This window comes from Rhinatrema bivittatum, chromosome 2, assembly GCF_901001135.1.
Source record: "Rhinatrema bivittatum chromosome 2, aRhiBiv1.1, whole genome shotgun sequence".
NCBI classification, from domain to species: domain Eukaryota; kingdom Metazoa; phylum Chordata; class Amphibia; order Gymnophiona; family Rhinatrematidae; genus Rhinatrema; species Rhinatrema bivittatum.
The window spans coordinates 10954850-10977955 of record NC_042616.1 but is presented as its reverse complement, the minus strand read 5'-3'; the positions used below and the strand labels follow the sequence as shown (position 1 = coordinate 10977955).

The window sequence follows — 23106 nt, the reverse complement described above, 5'->3', positions numbered from 1 at the left end:
CTATTGCTGAGGTTCCCCATGGGGCTCCTCCCCGTGGGAGGATTCATCGCCACAACAACCAGGAGTCCACAACTATGCCACAAACACAACATGCTGCAATTATCAATCCCTCGTCTCTATGTTTAAACTCACCATTCCAGGGCCATTCGTGTATCAGTTTTTGATTCATGTTGCATTTCTGAAATAACTCTTTGCATTTCCTACTATATTTGTATTTTTGGCAATTGATTGTCCATGTTTACTGGTTTGATTCTTTACAAAGATTTCTATCATTTTGCAAATTCCATTGCTTCTTACCCTTATGTAAAGGTAGAGTTTCACTTATTCCTTCTACTCATTGTAATAACTGTCCAAGCTTAAGGATACAGACCAGTTTTGAACATTCACTTTTGTACTTTAGCACTGTTGGAGTATTTGCATCTGTAAGGCTCACACCACCTTCAGTTGTTCGAAAGTACAATCTAAGTGTACACGGACTCTGATAGGTTTAATGATGGATATAGAGATTTATTGTTCTTGCATCCAACTATTTAAGAACTTTATCAGACAAGTCTACAATTCCAAAAACTATAGGAGAGTTTGTGAATTACATTTGACTCCTGTGTGGTTTCTCTGGTGGCTTGCAAGTTCTTCCTTTGTTCTAAAGCTTTTACCACACAAAGTACAAGGACTTGGTTTCACTCTAGTGTGGATTCTCTGATGCCACATGAGATATGTCTTCCGACTCAAACTTTTACCACACTCATTACATGTAAATGGTTTCTCTCCGGTGTGTATTCTCTGGTGGCGTGTGAAGCCTAATTTCTCACTGAAGCTTTTACCACATTCACTACATGTAAATGGTTTCTCTCCTGTGTGGGTTCTCTGGTGCCGTGTGAAGGCTACTTTCTCACTGAACCTTTTACCACATTCATTACATTCAAATGGTTTCTCTCCTGTGTGAGTTCTCTGGTGCCGTGTGAAGGCTACTTTCTCACTGAACCTTTTACCACATTCACTACATGCAAAGGGTTTCTCTCCTGTGTGGGTTCTCTGGTGGCATTTGAAGTTTCCTTTATGACTGAAACGTTTACCACACTCACTACATGTAAATGGTTTTTCTCCTGTGTGGATTCTCTGGTGGCTTTTGAAGTTTCCTTTCTGACTGAAATGTTTACCGCACTCACTACATGTAAATGGTTTCTCTCCTGTGTGGATTCTCTGGTGGATTGGGAGTTTGCTTTTCTGACTGAAACTTTTACCACACTCACCACATGTAAATGGTTTTACTCCAGTGCGGACTCTCTGTTGGATTATGAGGTTGTGCTCATTCCTGAAACTTTGATCACACTCAGTACGTATGAATTGACTTTCTACTTTGGGGAATTTCTTCTGCTGTGACACATTTGCCTTCCTACTGAAACTTTTTTCAGCCTGAATGCAAGACAATGTTCTTTCATCAGTATGTTGTTTTCCATCTTCTGAAAAGACTTTCCCACACAGTAAGATTTTATTGCATTCATTACTTAAATTCACCCTTTCTCCTTCTTGGAATTTTAGTTGTCTTTTGAAGTTTTCTTTCTGGTAAAAGTTTTTGTTCCCATCAGTACATATGAATAATTTTTTTTCTTTCTGTGTTTCTTGATTTATTATCAGGTCAAGCTTTTGAATGATGTTTTCTCCACTTTCAGGACTTGATAATGGTCCCCCTTCTGTTTCCATTTTCTGGTGATTTAATAAAGAGAACTCAGAGTTATAAGATTTCCCATCTTGAGGGCAATGAAAGGGTCTGTGAGCCCTGTGTGTTCTTTGGTGTATTACTAAGGACTGACTGCTAGAAAAGATTTTCTTACATTCAGTACACTTGAAAGTATTCCCTTGAGTGTGAGTAGAAGTCATTTGATCACTGTTATTACTCTGGATGAGTCTATCTGCTCTCACGTGGCTCTCGTGAAGAGTAGAAGTCATTTGATCACTGTTATTACTCTGGAAGGCTCTCTCTGCTCTTAGATGTCTCTGGTGGAGGTCAGAAGTCATTTCATCACTGTTATTACGCTGGAAGGGTCTCTCTGCTCTCTGGTATCCCTGGAGGGGGCCAGAAATCATTTGATCACTGTTATTACTCTGGAAGGGTCTCTGTGCTCTCTGGTGTCCCTGGAGGTCAGAAATCATTTGATCACTGTTATTACTCTGGAAGGCTCTCTCTGCTCTCACATGGCTCTGGTGGAGGTCAGAAATCATTTGATCACTGTTATTACTCTGAAAGGCTCTCTCTGCTCTCAGGTGTCTTTGGTGCTCAGAGATGTCTATGACCTCCCTATCACTCCTCTCACATACGATTACTCCATCCAGTGAATCGCCTGCAGGGGGTCGCTGCTTCTGCTCCAGTTCCTGCTGACTTTGGCTCGTGCCTCCCCCCTCAGTCCTCTGGGAAAGATTCTCATAAGCATTTGATTGTCTTGGTATAAGTCCCAATACTGTAGGGTTTTCTTCTCTATTCTCCTCCCTCTTCTCATTGTCTGCTGGATCTAAAAAAAAAGGAATAAATCATGCAACAGTGACAATGGAATGGAACACTACCAATCACCTGGGATCAGACTTCTTGAAGGATCACACAATGACCACATGGGATCCCTGATATTAAAGAATTCTGTGACTTAGCAGAATTTTGGGGGTTAGCCTGGAAAACTCCTGTGTGATGTCTTTACAGAGCTCCTGTGGTTCTCTTTATCATACTGTGTAGGATCTATTTTATTTATTTATATATTTATAAAAAAAACTCATACCCCGCCACCTCCAATGCAATTGTTCAGGGTGGGTTACAAAGATACACGCACATTCAATCACAAATAAAACAACATAACATAAAATGGATAAACTAAAACCATCTTTACACAAATTTTTCACACTATATCTGAATTCCTGTTTATTATAATTTGACAATTTTTATTATATAACAGACTGTCCAACTGCAATAATAAGCAAATATCCACAACATAAGCAAACACTGAGTAGTGTCCAATATATAAGAGGAATACCCTGCCCTCTCCCACCTACCCCAGAACATTAAATAAGCGATGGAAAAGGTACAGAGAAGGGTAACCAAAATGATAAAGGGGATGGAACAGCTCCCCTATGAGGAAAGGCTGAAGAGGTTAGGGCTGTTCAGCTTGGAGAAGAGACAGCTGAAGGGGGATATGATAGAGGTCTTTAAGATCATGAGAAGTCTTGAAAGAGTAGATGTGACTCGGTTATTTACACTTTCAAATAATAGAAGGACTAGGGGGCATTCCATGAAGTTAGCAAGTAGCACATTTAAGACTAATCGGAGAAAATTCTTTTTCACTCAACGCACAATAAAGCTCTGGAATTTGTTGCCAGGGGATGTGGTTGGTGCAGTTAGTGTAGCTGGGTTTAAAAGAAAATTGGATACGTTCTTGGAGGAGAAGTCCATTACCTGCTATTAATCAAATTTACCTAGGGAATAGCCACTACTATTAATTGCATCAGTAGCATGGGATCTCCTTAGTGTTTGGGTTCTTGCCAGATACTTATAGACTGGCTTGGCCTCTGATGGAAACAGGATGTGGTTTGATGGACCCTTGGTCTGACCCAGCATGGCATGTTCTTATGTTCTAAATGATTATACAAATGATGGAATGAATAAGACAGTAACTACATTGCTAAACAGATAAATGAACGGAGGCAAGGATAACAATTCAATGATGGAAATAAACAATACTCATAACCCGAGAACAGCTAATGAGGGAAAACTCATTCCTTTTCACACAAATCACCATCAACCTGTCCCGACTTAGAAGTTAATTTTAAAAGACGCGCGTGGATGTCCATGTGCATGCGATTCCCGGCACGCGTACATGGATGAGCTGATGTTGACGCACGCATGTTATTAAATCGCCTACCTGCTTGCACATGAGTACATGATTTTATATTGGTGCATGCATGTGAGTGTGAGTTGGCACTTGTGCACGCAAGGGGGAGGGGGATTTTCTTTAGAAACATTGAGCAGTGCCATGGGCCATTTTCCCAGTTCTTTCCCAGTGCAAGAGAACTTCCTAAGCCCCTAGGCTACCCTGCCTGCCTTTCCCCTCTCTTCCCCGACTCCTAAAACCACCCTAGCTACCCTTTATTTTCCTACGGAGCAGTAGTAAGTTGAATGGGCCGGCTTGCTGCCAGCAGTGCTGTCCTGGCCCTCCCATGCCCCTCCACTTTTAGTTTGTCTTCTCTTCCGCGTGTACCTGGAGATACACGCGCGGCTTCGAGCCTTGAAAAAGCCCTCGGTGCGCGTGCGGCTCGGCCACGCACGTATCTCCCGGTTCCCACAAGGCCTCAGATTTAGACAGCTTCTTTCTCCTAATCGCTGTCAGCCTGTTAAAGTGGTACAATCGTCCCATACTCTGCTGGATATCCTTCATAGATGGAGCTGCCCAATTCCTCCAGAATTTAGCTCTCTCGCATCTCGCAGCCAAGCACAATCGTAGGGCCAGTTGCCGATGAGAAGCCTGTAAGACTCCCTCAGATGTGTTAAGCAATCCTCTCTGTGCAACGCATTCTACATCCTCTCCCAGGGTTGCTCTGGTTGGTATAAACAGAGCTTTCCAAAAGTAGGCAATCATGGGACAGCTCCACCATAGAGGGGAAAAGGAGCCTCCAGCACAAACCTGAACAAGCGGCGAAATATTTATGGGTTCTGAGTGGCGTCAAATACTAATTGGATCTGTAAGCGTAAATAGGATGTCAGCTACAGACATGGACATCTTATAGTTCTCATTCCCCACTGAAATCCCAGATATATTGGAGAAATTACTTACCTGATAATTTCATTTTCCTTAGTGTAGACAGATGGACTCAGGCCAAATGGGTATCGTGTACTCCTGGTAGCAGTTGGAGACGGATCAGATTTCAATCTGACATCAGCCTACTGTTGTAAACTGTGAAGTTTGGGTGGACCCTTGGACACTATGGCAGCTGACCACGCCCACGGGGGGAGTCCAGTGAGGGGCCACAGGTCAGGATTAGCTCAGGACACACAAACACAGAGTTTGATCTTTTATTAGACTGTGTAAGGAAGGCACCAGAGATGGCAGTAGTGAGCAGCAGCCCAGCTGGGCTAGTATCCCTCAGGCGCCGGAACAGCGACTCCTCTGGTAGCAGTGCTGTAGTGGAAAGAACTGAGAATAATGAGTACAGTGGAATAAGCACAAAGCCCCAGTATGCAGAACCCCAGGATAGGGAGAGCAGGCCCTCGAGGAGCGAGTACCTGATCCCTGAGAGGCTTGAAGGTAATGTACTCACACAGCGGTTCCACGTAGGAGATGGCACCAGGGCTGGAACGGAGGCAGGCCCTCGAGGAGCAATGGCCTGGTTCCAGGGAACAGCTCTGAGGTGAAGATGGTAGTACTCACTGATGTTGAAGATTAGCGAATCCTTCCAGGCAGAAGAGAAGGTGGCGAGTTAGGGAACATTGGCCCTCGAGGAGCGAGTACTGGTTTCCTGATAGTGACCAGGAAAGCAAGTGAGGCCCCCGAGGAGTGGGTACCTCGTTAGCATTAGACAGTCCAATAGAGATTGGAGAATCAGAGTAGCTGGGTACAGAGAGCGAATCCCATCCGTAGGATTCCCTTAGGATTACCCTTGCTAACTCAAAGGCTAGCAAACATTGTAGGCTTTAAATATCCAGGCATCATGACGTCATCACGGGGGGACGCCCCGGAGGTTCGCGCCAAGTAGGAAATAAGAATAAGGGCTGAGCGGCGCGCGCACTATGGTACAAGCGAAGCATGGCGGGAGGCAGCACCCAAGCCGGTCCGGAGATGCCGGAGAGGACGGCAGGCAGACACTGCGGCAGCCAGGCATCCATCCACAGCATGAGGAGGAGCAAACAAAGAGGTAGGCGGAGTGAAGCCGTCGGAAAGGGACGGTTGCAACACCTACATATACTCCGGGCAAAAGCCTCCCCCTTAGGGGACACAGACACCTCGGAGGAAGAGCCGGACTCCCTGGAGAAAGGGGAAATCCCTCCAGGAACAGAACCATACCAAACCATGATGCGTTTCTTCGCCAAAGACTATCAGATCTCGTGTCTCTGATCCTGATGATGCTGGCCATCCCAGGCACAAGCTCCGCAGCGGAGCCAATGCGAACTCTGTTTTGGTCGGGCTCCGTCAGGCCTCATGCCATTTCCCAATGCTGCAGGCCGTACAACAACTGATTGACCTGGAATGGAATGCCCCGGAGGCCAGCTTCAAAAGAGGACGGGCCCTAGAAGCCCTATACCCTCTGGAACCTCAGCCAAAGAACACTGGGGTTCCCCAAAATGGACGCCACGGTCTGTGCGGTCTCAATGCACACCACCATGCCAGTCGAAGGAGGAGCTGCACTCAAGGATGCCCAGGACAGACGTCAGGAATCCATCCTTAAACAGTCATTTGATGTCGCAGCTATATCCCTGCAGATTGCTGCCTGCTGCGCCATGGTGACACATATTGATTAGGTATCTATGTTTTTTTATGGGACTAGTTTTGGGAGTTGAGGTCATCTTTGGGTGTAATGGTGGTTGCGTTGTGTGTGGTTTTCTGTTAGTTTTCAGATTTGTTGTTTTAGTTGAGTGCTGGAACAGTTGAAGAGTAGTTACTTCTGGTGAACTTATTCGTAAGGATTGGTGATCTGGCTGATTTGAGTGTGTTTGATAAACAGGTTTCAAGCAGTCTGTGAATTCTTACTGCTTTTTAGTGGGATGCGCTAAGGGGCGCGCCAAAGAGCCTGCCCCTTTGTTGTGCTCCTTAGGCGCACGGCGCCAGAGGCACGTTCCTCTTGTTTTTCAAGAGGAAGAGGAGATCGGGTCCCTCGGCACCTCCTCGTGTGCGTTGGTGGGTGGGTTTCGCTGCTGGGTCCTTCCCCCTGCTGGTCGGGGGAGCAGTAGTTCGGGCGTGGCCTAGCGCGGAGGTAAGCCGGGCCAGAATGCGCCGTTCGGGGGGGTTCGCCCGTCGGTTTCGGGCCTCGTCCGGCGGGGTTGTTGGCTGCGGGTGAGCTGCCGGGAAGATCTGGGACTATCATTAAGGCGCCAGGGTCTATCCCCCTTATCCCTGCCAAACACATCAGACCACTACAACTCTTGCAGAATGCCGCAGCACGCATCCTTACTAATACCAGAAAACATGACCACATTACCCCGACACTCATCGAACTCCACTGGCTGCCAATACAATCCCGCATCCTTTTCAAAGCCCTTTCCCTTATACATAAAAGCATCAACAATGAGAACACTGACTGGATAAACCCCCCTTTACTTACTCGTAACTCCACCAGACCAACTCGTCTTGCTCTCCAAGGAACTCTCCGCACCCCCTCTATCAAATCCACTAAACTAATTACCACAATGAATAGAGCGTTCTCACTGGCCGGCCCCACCCTATGGAACTCCATGCCCCCAGATCTACGCACAGAGTCTTCCACTCCCAAATTTAAAAAAAAGCTAAAAACCTGGCTGTTCCTACAGGCCTTCCCTTCATGCGACCTCCCCCAGTCTGACAACCCACAGAGCTGCAGTTAGTACCACTGCTCTGAACTATTGCAGCTAATACCACCGCTCTGAACTTCCTTTTACAACTCCCTACCTCCTCACCTTGTGTCAACAATTATTTAGACTCCTTATGCTGTCCCCCCCTCTCCCCCTGCTATAACTCTCCCTGAAACCCTACCCATTTAAGAGTTTGCTCGACCCCTAACTACCCAATCACGCTATGGTCTGCTTTCCCTGTAACACCATTACGCCTGTAATACGCTCTTGCCTTCCCTGCTACTCAATCACACTATGGACTGTTTCTCTAACCAAATTATGGTCTATATACCATCGAATTCTGTAAATAGTTTCTCAGTTACACAGTTTATCTTGTTATTGTAAGTTACTGTACATTTTGTTCCTGTTCTATGTAAGGGCATTCCCAACTAGTTATAAGTTATATGTAAACCGATACGATGTGCAAACGGTTGTCGGTATATAAAATTCTCTAAATTTATTTATTTATTTATTTATTTAAGGTTTTTATATACCGGCAATCATGAGCACATATCTTGCTGGTTTACATGAAACGGGAGTGCATTAAATACATCAACTAGAACTGTGGTGATCGAAGGAGCAGTTACAAATAACAAGGGTAGCAGAACTTGGATAAGAAGGAAGAGATAGGAAAGAATAAACGGTTGAACGGTATACAAATAAATTAAATGCTATGTGAAAATGGCATGATTAATGGCTGAGTATTTGAAGTCCTTGGTTTGTGAGTATTTGAAGTCCTTGGTTTGTAAATAAATAAATAAATAAATAAATAAATCCTGATCTCCAATTTGAAATTCTAAACACAGAGGATCATGATAGATAGTAGTACCCGGTCCTATTTCTGCACTAATTACTCCTGGCATGAACTATTTTCCCACCAAAAGGAAGTCAATCCGCGAGTATGATGCAGGGGATTGAGAATAAAAAGAATAATCCCCGCCAATATGGTGGCGTAGTAAAAGACATAGAAAATATCTATCTATATAGTTCTCTCCTAAACAGCTCTATCTTTTACGATAGCTGCGATCCAATAAACTAGGAGTTGTCCAGGAAGCTGAAACTTCAAATGCTAACCTCTGTGCCCAGTAGGGGATCTGGGACTACCAGATTGTCTAACCAGCCACTTCCCCACCTTACCAGCTCTCTGCCATTTCGAATGAGTGCTGCTGGCATGCAGTTTGGCCAGTGTCGGCGCTGGCAGTCTTTCAGGAACCCAGAAACCTGCTTCCTTAGGGGCTGCCTCAGCCTCGGCAGGAGATCTCGCCCTAGTACCGCCGCCATTGACAGAGAACGCAATTCCAAATGGGGAAAGCCACCGATAACAGATTTTCTCCTTCTGCATAACTCTGGTGACGTCCCTTAAGTCCTGCCTTCTGCGAGGCGTAGCGGGAGCCAAATCACGAAGATCAAGATCGCAGGCCCCTGCCAGTCCCATGACATCTTCTTCCTGGCCAAAGAGACTATTTTCTCCTTCAGTGCAAAACTGTGATACCAGACCACCATATCTCGTGGTCTCTTAGCAGTTTGGGGGCCCAGAGGTCTATGCGCATGCTCCAATCTTATCTCTGTCTCAGCAAGGATAGCTTTACTGAGAGCAGCGATCACAGAGCTGCAATCCGCACACTCAGAAGACTCGGGGACCCCTCTGAATGGTAGGTGGCATCGGCCGGGCCCATTCTCCAGGTCCTCCCGTTTATCTAATATCACCTGCTCTTCGCTGCCCCATTCTCGCACTGAGCCCTGTAGGTGGTCAATTTCCTCAGTGTGTGGGCATCGAGCTGGTTTTCCACTTCCTCCATTCTGCGGCCAATGTCCAAAGCTCCTCCCGAAGCTCTACCACCATTTCAACAACTTCTGATTTCATGGCCCTCATATCTTTACGGGCATCGCTGAACTAGGAGCAGAACTCTTCGCAGGTCGGCAAAGCTTCACATGATTTTTTTTACTGTCTCAGCCGCCTCCTCCATTTGAACATCTGACAACTTGCGATCCACCTCCATTTCAGCTCCGCTCTCGCCCTTTAACGCTGTCGCCGCATTAGCAAAAGAAAAAGCACTTCAAGTCTACTGATTTTTTCTTTTCCGCCATCCCAGTTGCTTCCAACAACGATCCAGCTACCGCTGAACAGCTATGAAGCTCCGATGGAGAGACAGCAGGGGGATTATGCTCGATGGGATCGGGAGCTGCTCAGTCATGCTGCCATTAGGTCTGCCGACGTCACTTCCTCTATCCACATTCATCTGAATTCTTTTAAATCACACTGGAGAAGCTTTCTATATAAAAGATGCCAAGGAAGAAAAGGTCCCCTTACTTGTTAGAAGCAATCAGTACTGACGAGCAGAGGGAACAGAAGCAGCCCTGTCCCTTCAGCCCTCAATGATATCAGCGGCTCATAACGTCCTAACTCAGAAGACATCAAACCCTTTATTTCTGAATATCACCATCAGTTTCACCTAAGAGCGACTCTGCACAGGGAGCCAGCAACGATCGTTTTTTTTTTTAATTTATATTTTTCAGAGGTAACAACATATGTTCAATGGAAACAATTGTACATATTGACCACCTTTTACATTATGGATCCATTTCCTTCGATTAAGTACCTCATATAACCTTTTCATACCATTCCCCCCCATACAGTCTATATCACATGAAGATTGAGTTGTGAAGTTCAATGATGCTTGTCCCGATGCCTCTGCCAAGACACAAACCTTTGCCAGCGTTCCTCAAATTTATGGGTTTGTTGCTGTCTAACAGCCGTCAGTTTGTTGAGGTACCATACCTTTGGTCAATCTCTGGAGAACCTTTGTCAAAGGAGGTACATCTCTCTGCTTCCAGAAACTCGTGATTTCTGCTCTGGCTGCCAAGATGACCTGTTGTATCAAGTATACATTCTGCACAGTCGGTTCATCGGGATAAATGTTTAGCAAGAAAATTAATGGATCGGTGGGCAAATGCTCACCTGCTAGCTGAAAAATTAGCTTGGTTACCTCGTCCCAGTAACTACGAATGGCCAAACACTCCCACCACATATGTAAGAACGTCCCTACTCCCCCACGCGCCCTCCAACACGTGTCAGCACTCGCTGGGTAGTACCTATGCAGTTTCTCCGGGGTAATGTACCATCGATACAACATTTTGTAACTTTGCTCCATTATGGAGGTTGATACATAACATTTTCTAGCCGCATTGAAGCAGGATAACCATTTTTGAGGGTTCAAGTTAGTTTTCAGGTCTCTCTCCCAGTTAATGATATGAGATGGAGGCGGGTTTAAGTCTTTATTTAACATATTGTAAATCTTCGAGATTGCCTTTTTAATTTTTCCCGCCTGATCACAGTATCCTTCAAACAATGATGATTTACATTTGCAAAGGTCTTTCCTTACTGAGAGCTGAGATAGATAGTGGCTGAGTTGTACACAGAAGTATCGATCCACTAACGCAATCTCATATCGTTCAGCCACATCCAAGAATTCTCTGAGTTTACCCCTTTGCCACACATGTTCAAATCTTGTACAGCCCCCTTGTTCCTACCTTCTTGCTATAACCCGTGAGTTCCCAGCACTAAATTCTCGACTGAAAAATATGGGAGGTTTTGCATATATAGATCTGTCTCCTACGAACTCTCCTTTCCATCTATCCCAAATCCTCAGAGTAAGTGTTGTGGCTGGTGCAACTGATGGGGTTAGTCTCCTAGTTTCGTGTGGCAACCATACTAATGAAGCCGGATTTATTCCATCTAGAAGGTCAGTTTCCAGTTGCATCCACCTTTTATTGCCCCCTACTGTAGGCCATTCTATTATAGGGCGCAACTCTGAAGCCATGTAATATCTTAGTAGACATGGCACCCCTAAACGTTCCTTCTCTTTAGGGAGGCACATTACTTTGCCACTAACCCTGGGAAGTCAGTGTTTCCAAATAAAGCAGAAACGTTGCTTCTGCCAGGCCTTCAGAAAACTGTCAGGAATAATCGATTGGTAACGTTTGAAAGAGAGATCCCAGCCTAGGCAACACATTCATTTTGGATTGTTGAGATTCTACTGAGCCATGGAAGTTCTGTGCGCTCCCAGTTTTGGAGACCCTCTCCTATCTTTTTCCAAGTTGTTTCGTAATTGTTTTTAAAGAGCTCCGCTGTGTCCGGATCTATCTTTACTCCTAGGTATTTTATTGTCTTGGTAGCTAGCTTAAAGGGAAAATTCTGTTTAAGCTCTTGTACATCGCTCCTTGGTAGTGAAATATTTAGGAGTTCTGATTTATCGATATTTAATAAATAGCCCGATATTCCACTAAGTTGCCCAAGTTCCTCCACTGGAGGCACAAAGGAGTCCCGTGGATGAGCAATGGTAAATAATATGTCGTCAGGAAACAGCTTAAGTTTCTATTCTTGCTCCCCCACCTGGGGACCTTGAATTTCTCTGGCTTTTCTTTTTTTTTTTAAATTTATTCTTTATTTCTCTGGCTTTTCTAATGCTGGATGCCAGGGCTTCTAAGTATAGAGCGAAAAGAAGTGGGGAGAGAGAGGACACCCCTGTCTTGCTCCCCATTCAATCCATTCACCTTTATACATGCACTAGGGAAATTATAGAGAGTTTCTTAATCCATGTCAAGAAATTTCCTCCCATGCCCATCTTTCTTTAATAGTGCAAATAAATAGTCCCAGTGAACGAGGTCGAACGCCTTTTCAGCATCTACCGTGAACAGTACCATGGGCAGCTGATTTTTTTTTTTGTGCGTGCCAGATTAAATCCAACACTCTGCGGGCATTGTCTGCTGCTAATCTGCCCGGGACGAACCCAGTTTGGGCGGGATGTATAAATGTGTTTGCTATACTACTCAAGCGGGTAGCCAGTATTTTTGCTAATAACGTTAGGTCTAAATTTATTAAAAATGTGGGTCTATAGGATTCACATTGGGTGACGTCCCTGCCTGGTTTTGCTTAAATTAGCAATTCCTGCCCTGTTTGCATCTTCTGCTATCCGGCCGTCACCCAGCAGATTATTAAAGGCAGCTGCCAGTGGGCGTGCAATAATGGAGCTCAGGTTCTTGTAGAAGCTAGCTGTAAAACCATATATGCCCGGAGATTTCCCGATTTTAATTCTTTGATGGCCTTAAGCACTTCCTCCTCCAAGATAGTCTTATTTAGGTACGTCTGTTGTGCGCTTTCTGCATAAGGCAGTTGTATTTCCCCCAAAGAGGAATTGATTGCTTCTTGGGATATATCTGTCCTTTTGGAATAGAGCTGTTGATAGAATTGAATAAATCGCTTACGAATATTCTCATTATCTGATATTATCTCTCCTTTATCTGACCTTATTTTCAAAATTTGATTCTGCGTGGCCCTGGCCTTGAGCCTCCCGGCCAGTAATCTCCCGGCTTTATTGCCCCCTTTAAAGAATTCTTGTTTTGCTCTATCCAATTGAAATACAATTTCTCCAATGGATATATTTTTCAATTCCTCCTGTAATTTTTCTAACTGGGTTGCCACATTCTGGTCTGTTCCTGATGTAGGTATGCACTGTCTTTCTGACACTTCTTTGTGCTGTATTCCTGTATACCAGTGTTAGACAAAGAATGCAGAGGACTTTGAATACGTGCTGGAATGCAGCCAGCCAACACCCCAGACCCATTAGCTGATTGGTCTAATACATTCTCAAATCAGATGAACTGCACTTATCTAGAAACAACACTAAATATGCTTTGATTGGTCTGTATGAAGGGTATATAAGGTTATGCATATTACTGGAACATTGGGTGACTGGGTGATTATACAATTGTATAGATCTGTTGCTCCCTGGAACAAACTATTTCCCTCGTACTTTGTTCCAGTCCCTAACCCCCTTTGTCTCTGTCTTTCTCTTATTAAAGTTTCATATTACATATTGCTGCAGTGTTTCTTTAGAATTTACACTCTTTTGTGCCTTATTTCTAAAATACCCAGTTGTTGCATCATTTCCACTCTCCTCTTATTTTTAACTTTTTGTAAATAAGATGCCCTAGCTATTAATTTGCCTCTAGCCACTGCTTTAAAGCAATCGCACAGCATGTTAGTGAACGCTGCTCCATTTTCATTTTCCTCCAGGAATTGCTCCATCTCACGACCCAATGTTCCACAGTAAGCAGTGTCACTGAGTAAGCTATCGTTTAGTCTCCAGAACCTCTCTCGTCTGTACTCCTAATTTCTGTAGAGTGACTCGTATCGTTGCATGGTCTGACCACGTAATTGGGGAGATCTCTATTGTTTTAACCTTATTAGTGATGGCTTTGTCTAGCAGGAAAAAATCTATCCTTGAGTACTTTTGGTGCGCCTTTGAGTAGAAGGTATAGTTTCGTTCCTTGGGGTGGAAAAATCTCCATACATCTATCAAATTCCATTCTCTCATAAGAGTTTTCAGACCTTTCCTCTTATGCCTTGAGCAACTCCCTCCTCCCCCACTAGAGTCCAAAAAGGGATAGCTTGTGATATTAAAGTCACCACCGATTATTAGGGAGCCCTTTACCCATTGTTGCAGGATGGTAGAGAGCTTTTCAAAAAATTTACCCTGACCTGAATTAGGGGCGTAGACATTAGCTAGAGTGTAAATTGATGTGTCCATTTTGAATTTAACAATGATATATCTACCTTCTACATCACGCACAATGGAAACTCTATCCGCTGTCACATTCTTGGAAAAAAGGATACCCAAACCTCCGTATTTAGGCCCTGCTGTGGCCGCTGCAAAGAATCGTGTGGGAAATTGTTGTGAAATAAACAGCCTCTCATACTTTTTCCTGAGGTGGGTCTCCTGGCACAAAAGTATGTCAATTTTATCCTTTGTGGCATCCTGTAGAAGACGTTTACATTTATAGAAAGAATTTAGCCCCTTAACATTCCATGACATCAATTTTAAGTCTCCCATCGGGTTGTTTTCTCCCTTACTCTCTGTGTTGGACCCAACATCTTATCATCTGTCCCTGACCAGCCATCAGTCATATATAATTGACCCAACTCTGTTGTATCATTCCATCCCATTTGAGTGTGTAATAGACTGTATACTCTCTTCCGCCCTCTCTTCCTCCCCACCCAATGTTCTATCGCACCTGGAGGACTAATGTCACACTAATCCATTCTGGCAAACACGCCACCCTCTACACCCTACCTCTTTGAACCAACTACTGAGAGCATCCTCAACATATATTTTGCTAACTTTTCTTGTATGAAACTTTCAAGGTTAATACAACTATTGCCTCTTATATTTGTATTACATTTAGGTTGTAAGTAAATAACCATAATTCTAAGTAGCCATTTAGTACTGACTAGGCTTTCGTTACTGTCCCTCACACCTAGTCCCATGCGTTCTCACGTGGTTGTTAGCTGTCCTCCCGACTGTCCTCCCGACTGTCTTCGAAGCCTTTTTCCTCCATGTGGGGACTCGCTGCCACTTCTGAGTGTTCTCTGAAATGGGTCCTGAAGCTTGTAACTTGTCCGCTTCCCAGTGATGTTTCAGTAAGCCAGCAGCCTGGAGTGATTTTGAAGCTTCCTCTACTGTTTTAACTCTGGATGATACGCTTTGAATCGTGAATTGGAGGCCAAAAGGGAATAATCACTTGTAGTGTTACCTCTCATTCTGGTTAGGGCTCTATGTGCTCGGTCCAATTTAATGGGTGAAATCGTTTCATCTTCATTCTGTGTGCTCAAAATGAGCTCACATATATCCTGTATTACTTTTACACAGTCCTGGTAAGCTTCTCCCGCTGGTATCCCCCTGAATCGCAGGTTCCCTCTTCGTGAGCAGTTTTCTAAATCTTCCAGCCAGCTTGATTGCTCTACAGCTCCCTGCTTTAACAGCTCAATTTCTTGCTGAGCTGCATTTATTGCTGCCTCTTGCTCTCCAGCCTGCGTTTCTATGGCGTCCATGAGGTTTCCCAGCCCTGCAAAGTCACATCGGAGCTCAGCTGCAATCGCCTGGAGCTCTATTTTTAGCGTGCCCATACCTTCACGGAGTTCTCCGAACCACTGCTGAAATTTTTCGCGGGTAATATCAGTGTCCCCGTTTGCCCGCGGGGTTGGTGAGCTCGAGTGAGATTGTGTCGATGCAGGCCTCTTCTCTGCTGGCTCCGAATCCGGAAGGCTTGTCTGCTGCTTGTCAGCCGTGGCTTCATAGGAAAACTGCTGAAGCTCTGCGATTTTCTTCCGCATTGCCATCAATAGCTCTCCGCAGGTCAGAGCTGCGTTTTTATACTCTTTTGAGTCGTTGGTATTTGTGATTGTGAGGGATTGGATTTCTGGAGGAGAGGAGCTCAGGTTTTATGCCGCCATCTGGACTTGTAACGTCACTTCCTCCAGCCAGTGAGGATCGTTTAACACAGGAGTTGGGATCCTACTTACCCCTGCCACTATTGATGTTTTTTTTTAAACAAACGCTTTTATTGGTTTTTCACATCAAGAAAGTACAGCACTAAGGAAGGTGGGTTCCTGAACCAACCTCAGACTACCTAACCCATACAGAAATATACCCACAACCCTATCCACCACAGAACACCCTCCACCTATCCCATCCTGACCCTTCCCACCCTTCTCCCCCTCTTGCCTGCACAGGTGAGCGATGTAAATCCACAGCATTCAATACCCAACAAAGTCGGCACCCCGCAGGGTGGTAAAAGCGGCGAATTAGTCATTCACTACTAGGCTTCGAGCCCGAGGTGGGAGTGTCTGAAGATACAAGTTCCAAACAGCAAGAAACGCCCACCTCCGGCACGGGGACCCTCAGGACGCCAAAAACTCTCCATATTCGTCACAGCACGGAAGTGGTTTCTCCAAGCCCAGAAGGACGGCGCGGCCTGAGACCTCCAGACCGATAAGATCACCTTTTTCCCCCCCCCACAAGACTAGCCTTTTGGAGAAGCAAGCGCAAGCCGGGATCTCGAACCCTAAGAGGAGAGATACACCCAAACAAAAGCCACAGTGGAGTGACTGGAAAGGCTACATCCAAGTAGATCCGCCATGTAATCTGCTACCCAGCGCCAAAACCGACAAACAGAGGCGCACGCCCAAAATGCCTGGGACAGAGTACCCCAGTGGTTCAGTTGCAGCGGGCACATGTAGCCGAGGGCGCTATGGTCAATTGATGGGCCACTTGGAGAGACACATACGCACGGCTCACAAATTTAAACTGTGACTCCCGGTAGTACATACTGGTGGAGATCCTGGCTACGCGCCGGAAAACACACCCGCAAAATAGACTGTAACAATAAATTCCCCATCCCGGTTCCAGCAGGCCCTCAAGCGTGAGCAAATATCAACCCAAACTCGCTGGCGCACATATTTATAATAAACAGACAAAGAAGGGACCTTACCACATTCAAAGTGAAACACTCTGTCCAAGGCATGAAACACCGAGAGGTGCTTATAGACATCAGGTAGTGCACCAAGATAATGTCGAATCTGCAGGTACGGAAAGGTGTGGGTCACCCCCAGACCACAAAAATCGCGTAATTCTGTCAGGGATAAAGTCTCCCCCTTCCTGTGTCAACAATTGCCCCAGTGTTGCATCCGGTCTCAGATGGCTTCGACCTTTGTGCCTCACCTTTCTTCCTTCTCTCTCCTCACGCCTTGGGAAGATGGCTGCTGCCACTGCGTCTTCATGCCACTCTCCCCGGCGTCCCCGGATCGGCAACGGCATTCGCCATGTTTTTCCTAAGGGCCGCCTAGGATGCGCACGCCACCCACGTCTACATCCACGTCATGGCGGGAACATCAGGGGCGACCCCTCCGAGTGACGTCGTCACATCCTGGTATTTAGCCTGCCCTTTGTTTGCTAACAAACAGAGAGTTAGCAAGGATTGGAATCGCCCCGGTCTAAGCTGCTCTGCCGCTTCCCAGCAGCCACTGGAAGCTCTCTCTCTGCTCTTCGGGGTAATTCATCGCTAACCTGGGTACTCGCTCCTGAGGGCCTGCGCTCCCTACTCTGGTGCCTGCATCTGATCTGCTACTGCCTGCCAGGATCTCCATCAATACAGCTAACTACTCAGTGAGTACTAACTCTCTCAGTCTGTTCCAGCTTCAGTGCTTGGAGTCTACATCCGGGTTCTGCCTCTACTACCCTCCGCTGCCTTTCATCTACTTAAGTGTGAGACTGGTCTCCTCTGCCGAGGACCCCTGGACTGCTTCTGCTGGGTTACCTTCACTGCTGTCCACCCCGGGCAGTGCCATCGAGCTGTACAATAAATACAACTTCTCTGTGTCTGCGTGTATAGAGTCCAGCCTAGTTCTGGGGCTCCTCCCCGTGGGAGCGGCCATCACCGCAGTACCCAAGAATCCACTCCAACACCTCAAAACCATAACACCCAGAAGAGTGAATCCCTTAAATATCCACACTCGAAAACTATAAGACTGAGACCCCGGGGTAAACTCAACATTACCCACTATAGGGAGGAAATGTGTGCAGAATTTAGGCACCTGCAGCAACTTAGTTAACCGCAACCACGTTTGCCGGATAGGCCTGGCAAGTGCAGTTGTCAGACAGAAGGTGCACGGACCCCGATTGCAAAACATAAGTAAGGGCTACTGGTGCCGTCAGTGCACTTTCCGCGGGTATGGGGGGGGGGGCGGCATAAAACGATTTGCCCAAAAGCCAATCCCGTATTACCCGCAAATTTCTGGCTAAGTTATAAAGGGTTAAATCCGGTACCCCCCCCCCCCCCGCCCAGTGCACTTTTAACCCAGAGAGGGGAAAAGCCTGGACTTCCCAACCCCTCCAGATAAAGCCTCGGAGAGCGCTTTCCAACTGGGCGAGACATCTCCGCTTCAGCAAGACTGGCATATTTTGCAAAAGATAGCGCCATTACGGAAGAATGGTCATTTTAAATGGGTTTACCCGCCCGCCTAAAGAGAGCGGCAGGTCGCGCCAATTAGCCAGAGTGTCCCGAGTTGGGCGTAGCAACCTTGGGATAATTTGCCTTATATTCCTGTTCCGGGTTCGATGGGATAGACACTCCTAGATATCGAAGGCCATCCCCGGCCCACTGCAGGGGAAACGCATCAGGCCGGCGATCTTTCAGTGTGGCAGGAAATGCTAACGCAGAGGACTTAAGACTCATTTAACCTTAACCCTGAGAATACCCCAAAGCTCCGTATCAAAACGCAGCAACGGGGGCAGAGAGGCCCGAGGGTCTGCGATAAAAGACTAGCAGATCGTCCGCGAAGGCCACACACTTGAAAATGCTAAGGCCGAAGTGGAGGCCCTGAACCTCACGTCGTTGCTGAATCGCAAGCAGGAACGAAGAATGAAGAAGAGCTGCACATTTTCAGAGTGAGAAAACCACTGCTTTAGGTTTCACTTTAAAGTTCCTTTTTTGTCCTCACAGATCTAGAAAACAGTTTAAAAATGACCTTCCATCATGCTGGGGAGGAGAATTCTAGCTGTTTTAGACTGAAATAATCACTTTTCCAACTCTCACAGCTGAGAAGTAAATACTTTTACTTTTGGCCAAAACTAAGGATTTACAAACTAAGAATAACAGCTTTTTTTTTTTTTTTACTGTTGGCACTACAGTAGCTTTAACTGTGCAGAGAGATTCAATAGAGTTAAAAGCTTGCTTATGGAATGCTTTTCAGTTCATTTCTTACAATTTTATACTGAACGAAGCACGTCTTCAACTTTTTGGAGAGGTTCCAATTGTAGGATAATAAGGGACACCCCTGCCTCGTGCCTCTCGTCACCACAAAGGGCTCCGACTGCGCGCGGTTAGCGGTTAAGAAGGCCCGCGGGGCATGGTACAATAACTGGATGGCCCTGGGGAAAAAAAACCCAACCAACCCTCGAACCCCATTTTATTCAAAAATATAAAATAAATAGTGCCACTCCACCCTGTCAAATGCCTTTTCGGCATCAAAACTAATTGCCAAATAAGGACTAGACGTTTGCTGGCACATAGCCGTGGCAGTCAATACTCGGCGCGTGTTAACGAGAGCATAATGCTGGCGGTACAAACCCAACCTGATGATCACCAATGAGAGCTGGAAGGATGATCACCAGCCTGTCCCACCACCAGTATCTTGGCCAACAGTTTCTGATCGAAATGAAGTAAAGATATGGGGGCGGTAGGATTCGGGCAAAAGTGGATCCTTGCCTGCCTTGGGTATGAGGGAGATGAGCGCTAATGTTAGTGTTAACCTGGGAAGGAGGCTTGGTCTGCTAATTCCAAACACACCGAGGCCAGAGGGCAGGCTATCTGCCCCGCTAGGAGCTTAAAAAATCCCACTGGGAATCCATCCGGCCCCGGGGCCCTGAAACTTTGGGATCGCTGAATGGCAAGGCGGACTTCCTCCTCCGTTATGGACAGATTAAGCGCCTTCCTTTGTTCCCTCGTTAAACAAGGAAGAGAGAGTTGAGAACAAAACCTGTCACACGCCTCTTCATTCCACCCCTCAGTAGCATACAAGGTCGAGTAAAATTCTTTAAAACATTTTAAAATGGAGGGAGTGTCTTATCAACGTGTCAGGGGATGTTCGCAGCGCAGGGATAAACCTACTCGTTCGGGTAGACCTAATCAGATTTGACATCGTCTTCCCTGCTTTGTTACTATCCTGATAAAGGTGGAATTGATAACACATGAAACTCTTTTTCGCTCATTGGTATAGAAGAGAATTCAAGGCGTACTGTTGGGATAAATATGTAGCACGGGCCTGCTCCGTCTCCGAAGCGGCCAACTGAGTGCTAAGCGTCAAGATACACCGATTAAGGACCTTCCGGCGGTGGGAAACATAGGAAATTATATCGCCCCGCAATACCGCCTTCACAGCATACCAAAACAAAGCAGGTTGAGTTGCACGAGTCTGGTTAAGGGCAGCAGAGTCTGCCCATTTAGTCCGTAAAAATTCCTGAAACTGTGCGTCAGTCGCCAAAAAAATTAGGGATAATGCCAAATCTTGGTCAAGGCCGAGTTGTCCAAAAACCGGAGGTCCATCCACACCGGGGCATGATTCGAAACAACGATGATATCAACTCCAGCATCACAAATATGGTGAAAAACATGGCTACTAAGGAGAAAATAATCAAGCCGCGAAAACGTCGCCTGCGAGACATGGGTGAAGTCCCGTCGGATGGAGGGCTCGCCTCGCGTCTAACAAATGCAGAGTTATTTTCCAGCATTTTGAGGCCCCTGCCCATACCAGGTTCTTGTCTACGGCTCTGAGAGGCATCCACCTGTGGATCTCTAATGGTGTTAAACTCCCCCCCCCCACTCCCCCCCACTATTATAATGCCCGTTAGATATGGGATCAAATAAGAGTAAAGTCCTCTGAAAAAGTTTGGATTATGTGTATTGGGCGCGTAGATATTGCACAGTCCAATGACCCGATTATATATTTCAGTAGCCAGAATAAGAAAGCGGCCCTGGGGGTAACCCTATTTCCTTGCAAATGTTAATAGGGAGTTGCTTGTTAATCAAAATCGCAACCCCGCCGACGTCGAGGAAGCCGAGGTAAATCTCACCTCTCCCACCCAAGTACGGCGGAGTTTTGCATGTTCAATATCAATGAGGTGGGTTTCCTGCAAAAGAGCCACTGCTGCCGATTTCTTCTTCAAAACGGAAAAGCACCTTAGATTGCTTCATGGGCGAATTAATCCCACAAGCATTCCATGCAACAAAGCGTGTATGATTACTCATAGCCCAACAGAGATAAGAAAAATAAATGCCTGGTAATCAGTAATACCCCAGTGGTGACCCTCCCAGCTGAGGTCCCTACCTGTATGCCCCATCGCCAAGTGCGCCACAGGATTACATGATAGAAAGGCAACAGACCCCTCCCACTCATGTGCAAAATCCTGCCCCCGATTCCCCCTCCTGCCCCCCCCCCCTTATCCACCCCACCCCCAAGCCCCCCTGAACCCCTAACCCCACTCTCCTAATCTCCCATTCCATCTTAGCCTCCAACTAAGAAGGCAAGGAGATCCAATATTGATGTGTCCAGGGTCCCACTCCGAATTTAAGCTACAAGTACTCAGTACATTTTAGCACCCAAATGACAATAAGGGGTGAGGGCATTGCAATGTAGCCTCCTCTGGAAATCAAAACTGGGATCACCAGCCACATAGTCACATACGCAAGAACCTCCAGAGTGACCGCCGGAGTGTGCACTGATAGGCAAATTCTTCACTGCACTCTTGACAAACTGCAACACATAGTCCAGGGGGGGATTCAGCTGTACCTCCTCAAACAAAAACCAATCACACCCCAGAGATAATGAGTACATCTATGAACAATCGTAGGTGCAAACTTCAGAAGTTATTCACAACAACCCCCAGCGAGGCGAGTGCCTGTCATGCTGCGGCTGAGGAAGTTGAGACTCAGCGATTCCCCTGTGCCCAGGTCTCTCAGATGCCGGCAAGGAATCTCTGCGCACCAAGTCTTGTAAACTACACGGTAAACATTTGCCCGCTTAGACCAACCAGTTGGGCCTTAGAGGGAAAAACAAAAACCAAGGCCCACGGGCAAGCGGAGCCAGCGGTCCCTGCCAGCCAGGGACTAGCAAAACAAGCACTGGCTAATAACATGATTCTAGTACAAAACAAGCAAACGTAGAACAAATACATTCGCCGGAGCGAAAACCGGGTGCCATAAGAATAGTCCCCCCAAGCTGAGGCCATGTATTAGAGATATGATTTATACCCTATCACCTGGAGCCGGAAACTTGCAAGCCCACCAGGAAACCACCGCATCATTTATCCAAAAAAGCCTAGGCTGACTCCGGGGTCTCAAAAAAAAAAAAAAGTGCACCTTGTCCGCGTGCCAAATCCGCAGCCGGGCTGGAAACATCAGTGAGAATTTTATTGCGCGATTATGCAGGGTGGTACAGATTGGTGTAAAGGCCCGACGTGCCTCGGAAACAGAGGCCGAAAAATCCTGGAAGACGCGGGTGGGATGACCTTAGTATAACTGCACCGATTTCGCTCTGGTAGCCCGCCAAATCTCAGTCTTATGGGCTGAATTCAAAATCTTTGCGATGACCAGCCGCGGCCGTCCTGAGGCCGCATTTTTCGCCCCGAGCCGATTGGCACGCTCCACCACCAGCATCCCCTGTAGGTGAGATAGCGCTAGCGTTTCAGGAATCCACTCCTCTAAAATTGTGCAGAGAGATTTGTCTTCATTGTCTTCCGGAAAGCCCATAAAACAAAGGTTATCCCGCCGGGCTCTATTCTCCAGCTCATCAACTTTATTCTGCAGGGCTTGCAATTTTTTATCCCGGGCAGCCATTTTACCTTCAGTCGCGGTTGAGCCATCCTCAAACAAGGAGATCCAATTTTCAGCGTGTTCTTATCAGGGATGTAGCACGGTTAGGGTTTCTCGTACCTCCCCTAATAGGGATGTTATTTGGGTCCATTTTTCATCTAGTGCCTCCCTAATATCGGCGATCGTGAGCGCTAATGGAGAAAGTACTTGCCTGATAATTTCGTTTTCCTTAGTGTAGACAGATGGACTCAGGACCAATGGGTATAGTGTGCTCCTGATAGCAGTTGGAGACGGAGTCAGATTTCAATCTGACGTCAGCACTAGTACATATACCCATGTAG

At 46.3% G+C, this 23106-nt stretch overlaps 1 protein-coding gene across 4 annotated transcripts in view; it reads right to left on the bottom strand.

Moving 5' to 3' along the window:
• Window positions 1-529: 529 nt before the first annotated feature.
• LOC115083533 (gastrula zinc finger protein XlCGF57.1-like) overlaps window positions 530-23106 on the bottom strand; it is a 44950-nt gene continuing 22373 nt past the window's right edge. For 2 of the 4 annotated variants that reach the window (XM_029587412.1, XM_029587413.1), the window contains exon 4: window positions 530-2507. In XM_029587412.1, coding sequence (XP_029443272.1) covers window positions 568-2507 — 1940 coding nt within the window. In that variant the 3' untranslated portion in view covers window positions 530-567. The remainder of the gene's footprint in view (window positions 2508-23106) is intronic. The other 2 variants (XM_029587414.1, XM_029587415.1) reach the window with 2 other exon arrangements.